This window comes from Myotis davidii, unplaced genomic scaffold (genome assembly GCF_000327345.1).
Source record: "Myotis davidii unplaced genomic scaffold, ASM32734v1 scaffold845, whole genome shotgun sequence".
Classification (NCBI taxonomy): Eukaryota; Metazoa; Chordata; class Mammalia; order Chiroptera; family Vespertilionidae; genus Myotis; species Myotis davidii.
In genome coordinates, this window is record NW_006296223.1 from 1,195,021 (window position 1) to 1,202,001 (window position 6,981).

General features: G+C 60.8%; 1 protein-coding gene across 1 annotated transcript in view; it reads left to right on the forward strand.

Moving 5' to 3' along the window:
- The window catches only part of MOV10L1 (Mov10 RISC complex RNA helicase like 1), a 33,922-nt gene that overhangs the window by 20,469 nt on the left and 6,472 nt on the right, over nucleotides 1-6,981 (forward strand). The window contains exons 16-23 of the mRNA XM_015568713.1: nucleotides 534-592; nucleotides 1,264-1,361; nucleotides 3,003-3,111; nucleotides 3,446-3,624; nucleotides 4,057-4,203; nucleotides 4,594-4,715; nucleotides 5,721-5,820; nucleotides 6,322-6,486. Coding sequence (XP_015424199.1) covers nucleotides 534-592; nucleotides 1,264-1,361; nucleotides 3,003-3,111; nucleotides 3,446-3,624; nucleotides 4,057-4,203; nucleotides 4,594-4,715; nucleotides 5,721-5,820; nucleotides 6,322-6,486 — 979 coding nt within the window. The remainder of the gene's footprint in view (nucleotides 1-533; nucleotides 593-1,263; nucleotides 1,362-3,002; nucleotides 3,112-3,445; nucleotides 3,625-4,056; nucleotides 4,204-4,593; nucleotides 4,716-5,720; nucleotides 5,821-6,321; nucleotides 6,487-6,981) is intronic.

Sequence of the window (6,981 nt, forward strand, 5' to 3'; positions counted from 1 at the left end):
GGAGCTGGCCTGTGGCAGGCGGGGAACCTTGGTTTCCTCCATCAGTGGAGCAAGCAAGCCTCCTGTTCACTTCAGCTGCATGGCTGCTGGCCGCCATCTTGGCTGGCAGTTAATTTGCATATCTCGCTGATTAGCCAATGGGAAGGGTAGCAAAGTTACGGTTAATTACCATGTTTCTCTATTAGTAGGATTGCTTTCTGATTGTTACAGTAATATTAATATTTCCCTAACACTTCACACTGTGTTTTATTTTTTCCTACTTGTCCACTTCATGCATTAAACGTTCCTGGAAAGAAAGGAGTCTGTGCTGTCCTGTTGGTGCGATATTAGGCTTTTCCTCTGACACAGACCCTGGCGCCACCCTCGGTCCTCCAGACCGCGGCCTCCGGTGCCGTGAGAACCTGGGAGCCGCAGTCGCTCCACAGGCTTTGTAGAGAGTGCATAGCGTTCGACTCGGTCGCAGTCAGGCCCAGCCCCGCGCTGGCCCCGTGTGCAGCCGCGACAGCGGGCTTTGTGCTGTCTTCTCCCCGCAGGACCACGAGCAGACGGTGTCACTTTGCACTTGAGCACGTCAGCCACTTGGGAGTGAAAGGTACTGTTGCTGTGGAGCGACCCGTGACGCCCCGGGTTCCCTCAGCCTCGAGTGCACGTGGCAGGGACAGTCTCCTCCCTCACGTTAGAAGTGAAGCTGGGCTGGCGGGTGGCTCAGTGGTTAGAGCGCCGGCCTGTGCACTGCAGGGCCACGGGTTCTGTTCCGGTCAGGAGCACGTACCTGGGTGGCAGGTTCCCTGCACCAGTCTGAGCGTGTGCGGGAGGCGACCGATGGATGTCTCTCACATCAATATTTCTCTCTCTCCCCCTCCCTCTTCCGTCCACTCTCTCTAAAGTCAATGGGGAAAATGTCCTCAAGTGAGGAGTAACCAAAAAAAAAGTGAAACTGATTTCGTGTTGTTTTTCCTCTTGGGAAGCTTCTGTGTTGTCTTATTTCAGCTGTAAAAATAACCCTTAGATTATTGAAAACAAAGCCACTGCACTCTGTTCTTCCCTCTTAATAGAATTCCTTTTGTACCGACAAGTAGACAAACCATGGCTTTTGTTCCCAAGCACGTGCTGGGCTGGCGTAGCTGTGGCTGCATCCACGGGGCCGAGTGTAGAGGGTGCACGACACAGGGACTCGGGGCTGCTGCAGCCTTTAACCTCTTTGTGCATCTTTTTAACGCTTCTCAGTAATACCTACCTTGTTGCCCTTTCTTGTTTTAAAAGTGTTGTTTCCAGAAGAAGTCATCTTACAGTCTCCCCAGGTGACAGGCAGCTGGAACTGTGCAGGAGACAGCAAGAGCGACGGGCAGCCCGCCCCCGAGGTACCCTGCCGCACGTCTCAGCCTGCGGGAGCGCTCAGTGTGGCGGGCGTGGGGGTGGGTCACAGGTGGCCCGAGGCACGGTCAGGACAGCGCTGGGGACCCGAGACCGTGCGAGCGTGGTTCTAGTGAGCAGTGGGGGCTGCGTACATCAGGCAGCCATCGTGTGGCGACTCTTGCTTGGAAGTGTCTGACGGGTCGCCCCACAGATGGCCGGCGTTCGTGGTCTTTGTGAACGTCACGAAGGCAGTTTGGTCTTTGCTTCAACAGCCCGGTCTCTGAACGGTAAGGTGGTGTCCGTCGGAGCCAGGCTGTCCGCAGCTCTGCACGTGTCTCCGGGTGAACGCAAAGGGGTGGTTCTTGGTCGTGTGTCCGCTGACAGAAAGCCTCCTGTCGTGGGCGTGTCTCCGAGGGCCCGGCACTGGGTGATATGGTTTTGTGAGCACGTTTTTTTGTTTGTTTGTTTTTTAAATATATTTTATTGATTTTTTACAGAGAGGAAGGGAGAGGGATAGAGAGTCAGAAACATCGATGAGAGAGAAACATCGATCAGCTGCCTCCTGCACACTCCCTACTGGGGATGTGCCTGCAATCCAGGTACATGCCCTTGACCAGAATCGAACCTGGGACCCTTCAGTCCGCAGGCCGACGCTCTATCCACTGAGCCAAACCGGTTTCGGTGTGAGCACGTTTTAAGCTGATGCTAAGTACAGGCTTTTAAATGTACCCAATGTCTAGAAATCCTTTCGCCCTGCTCAGCCCCTCCGCAAAGGCAGTCCTTACAGTGTTAGTGCCTTGCGGCCACAGGAGCCCCGGAAGGAGAACGCAGAGGTTCCACCGGGTCACCTGCGGGTGTCGTGTGGATCCGTGTTGTCCTTCGGGCACAGACCAGGGGTGTCACCCTGTCCCGCCCGCCCTGCTGGTCTCGAGGCTGCGATGCTTCGCTGTTTAGGTGGCTCGCCTTCCGCATGGGCGAAGCCTTGATACTTTTAAATGCAGAGCGGTGTCTTTCATGGACTGGCTGGTGGCAGGTAAACTGGAGGGCATTGCACACCTGAGCAAGGTGGACTCAGGGGTGGATTGACCTTCCTGACAGAACACGTGAAACCAGAGTTTCAGACACTGCCATCGGCACCACGGGGCAGGCGTCCTGCACGGAGCAAGCGAGGCAGGCCCTGTGCCTGCAGCTCCCAGCCCTGGGAGGGGAGGTCACAGGGCAGAGAGGCTTCCGAGGGGCAGGACCCTGCGCTCCACAGCTGCAGGGGGCTCGGGCGTCACCTGCCCTGCGCTCTCGGTGCCCCCTGCGGAGGAGGCTGGGGCTCCGGCCCTCCTCGCCCTGAGCTGGGCAGGAGGCGCACTCGCTGAGCTGAAGGGAAGGCTGTTGTTTTGGAGCCGTCTTCACAAACTCAGCAACTTAGTTTCTTGTAAAAGGTAATTCCGAAGAGAAACAAACGGTGTTGCAGCGTTTTATCGGCTGTTGTGTGTTTTTGTCACGCTTCAAAGGGGTGTGACCTGTGGTCCGTGCCAGGACGCCACGCCGGTCAGGACACCACGCCAATGTTGTGTGGGGAGACGGCTACGTTTTCTCTTTAAACTGAGACCCTGCAAACACACATTTTGGGGGGGGGTCGTGATTATTTCTAGAACAGGGAAGCTGAGAAGGACCAGCCTGAGCCTGCCACCAAGACGAGCCAGGCCGGTGCCCAGGACACACGGGGACCGGAGGCGTTGGCCACAGAGACGAGTCTCCTGGGTGCGTATTGTGGGGCAGTGACCACACCTGGGACTAGGCCCCTGAGAGGCTCGTTGTAGGGGCCGGGGGTGGTCGAGACAGTTGTATGACGGGAGGATGAGCAAACGCTCTGGTCACGACACAGACTTCCGACTGTGGCCTTTCCTGTCGCTGCTGCCGTGAAGGGGGAGACGGGAGGCCCCGTTTGCTCTCAGACGCTGACTCCCGAGCTGCGCAGGCCCTGGCACGGCGGGAGCGTCCCGCTGACTGGTTGCCCGGGGCCGGTGCTGTGTCTCTGTGCCCAGCTGCCCGGGTTGTTGGGTGCTGCCTGACCCTGTGCCTTCCTTGGACCCAGGCGATGAGCTGCAGACCCCCGGGGCCCGAGAGAAGGAGTTCTTCAACCCCCTGCTCAACGAGAACCAGCAGCTGGCCGTGCGTAGGATCCTGAGTGGCGACTGCCGCCCCCTCCCGTACGTCCTCTTCGGGCCTCCTGGCACTGGGAAGACGGTGACCATCATCGAGGCTGTGTTACAGGTGACGGAGGCCGCGCGGTCCCCGTGAGCTTGGCGGGGGGAGCGGCGGAATTTTGTGTCTGTTTACATGTGAATCAGAGTTTGCAAGGTCCAGCTGCTTCTGTTTAGCTAAGTCTGTCTTGTGTTGTTTGCGGACTGTGCAGGGTGTGAAAGCTTATTTCACGGGTTCAGAAGGGAGCCTCCTGTTCTCGGGAGAGTAAGCTGCTTGCCCGTCTCAGGATGGTCTGCAGGTGCCTGCAGGCCCGTCTGTGTCGCAGCGAGTGTGGGCGTGTGTGCCTGTAGCGCTGCCCCCCTGGGGCTTCGGATTAATACGTATGCAGAGTGCCCAGCTGCCCTCCTGCAGGCGGGCGGGACCCACCACCTGCTCCCATGGCCAGGGCGTCACTGCTGGGACTGGCCCCACGCTGACTGCCGCCTCCTGTGCCTGGTGAAGGTGTACCACGCCCTGCCCGACAGTCGGATTCTGGTGTGCGCGCCCTCCAACAGCGCGGCCGACCTCGTGTGCTTGCGGCTGCACGAGAGCTGCCTGCTGCGACCGGGCAGCATGGTGCGCGTGAACGCCACCTGCAGGTTCGAGGAGGTGAGCCTCCCTCTGTCCTGCTCCTGCTGCCGCCCCTCCCTCCCAGCTGCAGTCCCCCCTGGGTCTGGGGGCAGCTCAGCTGGTTTGCTTGTAGGTGAGGGGCTAATTAGCCAGAGACCAAAGCTAGGAAATGGGTGACGTTAGAAGTAATGTTTTGGGGAAGGATCTGCAGGGTTATATGTTACATTCATGGCTCCAGAGTCCATAAAATGGGGACTAAATTGATAAGAAAATACAAGTATTTTTATTTAAGAAGACAATCTTATGTCGTTACTTAGTCGTAACTGAGAGGTGGAGCAGGACAGTTAGCTTGTAGGAGTCCTTCCGACTTTGTGATCATGTCCAATTAAAGACACTTAGTAACTTGAAAACAAACTGCCCCCACCCCAGACGATCGTCGAGGCCATCAAGGCGTACTGCAAAGACGGGGAGGACATCTGGAAGGCCTCGCGCTTCCGCATCATCATCAGCACCTGCAGCAGCGCCGGCCTCTTCTACCAGATCGGAGTGCGGTGAGCGTGCGGGCGGGGCCGCGGGAGAGGCCTCTGTCCTGACAGCAGGTCTGGGGGCTCCTCCAAGGAAGGGGGTTTGTGCTGAGACCCTAGGGCAACAGAGCCCCAAGGTTGCCAGGAGGGCGGTCCCAGAGGGTGGGGGAGGAGCGAGCGTGCGGGTGGCACCCAGACCAGAGGCAGGAAGCACCTTGTTTCGCTGGAGAGACAGGAGGAGCCAGGGGGCCGTGGCAGGACCACCACTCAGTGGGCGGGCGGGGCCTCGGGAGGCGGAGGAGGGTGAGCAAGAAGCGGCCGGCCTCACGGAGGAAACTAAGGAGCCGTGGGCCGTTTGGGATCCAGAGTTTAAGGGCTGATGTTCCGAGGAAGGAGCCTGCTGAGCTTTCCAGCAGAGACGGCGTGAGGTAGAAATGAGTGGGCTGCCCCTCCTGGGGCGGGCGGGGGGGCGTTCATTTGAGATGCACAGACTCAGGCCTGTACTGAGCAAGCTGACGGCCAGTCAGGGCAACGGGCCCAGCACTGCTGACAGCTCCCCGTGAGCAGGGGCCCCGCGCTGGGGTCTCCGTCCATGGTTGGGGGCTCAAGGCTGTCCTGGCGGCAGCAGCTCCAGCTGAGAGCATGACTCGGGCAATCTCCCCACGTGGGAATGTTGCCCAGTGCCCACTTGACCAGCTTACCCTGTCGCACTCCGCCCGAAACCTTGGGGAAACCAAGGCACAGAGAGGAGCAGGACCTGCCCAAGGTCACCCAGCTTCTGCGTGAGGGAGCGGGGCTCCAGCCCAGGCCCCTGCGGTGGGCGGCAGTCCCCAGCCTGGACCACGGCCGCCCAGCAGCTCCCCACCGTGCAGCCCCTCACCTGTCCCCTCTAAGTCTTTCGAAACAGGCGTGGGGGGTAGGGTCCAGTGGGGAAGGGAACTCAGTCTCCTGATGGGCTGTGGGTGCCTCCCGGGCTGGCCACCGAGCCCCAGGGACGCTGACCGAGGCGACCACTTTCATCTTTGGCTCCAGAGTCGGACACTTCACGCATGTGTTTGTGGATGAAGCCGGACAGGCCAGTGAGCCGGAGTGCCTCATTCCTCTGGGGCTGGTCTCCGACCTCAGCGGCCAGGTGAGGCCTTGCTGTGCCATCCGCCTGTCGGCACCATCCTGGTCCCCGGGCACACGGGGGGAAGGGCTGCCTCCCTCCCTCTCCTCTCTCACACGCTCACGCGCACTCACACACACACACACACACACACACACACGCACACGCGTGTGCGTGGTCACTGGCACCCGTGTTGGGTGCAGACTAGCGGCCCTGGAGCACCTCTCTGCCCCGACCTGTCCCTCTGTCCTGGGCTGAGCACTGGCCTCTGGTAGTGACTGGGTCAGCCAAGCCCCGTCACCCCTCCCCCACACTCACCCTGGCTGACGGGACGTTCGAGTCTCACCTCCTCCCTCAGTCCCCAGGGGTCAGGCTGAGTCCAGCAGGGGCGGGCCTCGCCAGTGGCTGTGTCCAGGCCTGGGGCTGCACTCCTGCCTCCGCCACCCTGCCCCCACGCACGCTGTGGCTGACGCTCTGCGTGGGCTGCCGCCGCTGTCCCTGCAGCGGGTCCCGTCTGTGTGGCAGATCGTCCTTGCCGGGGACCCCATGCAGCTCGGGCCCGTGATCAAGTCCCGGCTGGCCATGGCCTACGGGCTGAACGTGTCCATGCTGGAGAGGCTCATGTCCCGGCCCGTGTACCTGCGAGACGAGGACGTGTTCGGTGCTTGTGGCGCCTACAACCCCCTGCTGGTGAGCCAGACCCCACAGTGCTGGGCCCCTGAGGGACAGCACACGGTGCCCACGGGGTGGCCCAGTGCAGACGGGGCCACAGGAATCTGCACTGCAGGGCCCAGTGCTGGAGCCAGCGGGGTCATGGGCCCCTCCCCGCGTGCTGCCCTCTGATCCCAGTGCTGGCGCCACGGAGCTTGCCCTCGGGACAGAGGAGCGTGGCCATGGACGGGCAGGTCACCTGGGGAGTGGGGAGAACATGGAGGCGGGGTCGACTCCTGGAGAGGGGTCGTTGGGAGCCATGAAACTGCCCCACAAGGAGGGCTGGCTGTGGCCTGGCGCCTCCTGCCCGGGAGAGGGTGTCTGCCCGCCCTGTGCCGGGGCCTGGGGCTGGGCTTTGCTGGGTGGCAGGATGGGCCCTGCGGGCAGAACGCCCTTCCAGGTGCCCACAGGCTGGGCAGCAGGGCCTGGCCTCCTGCTCTGGTTTTTCCAAAGGTCACTTTGCTGTTAAAATGG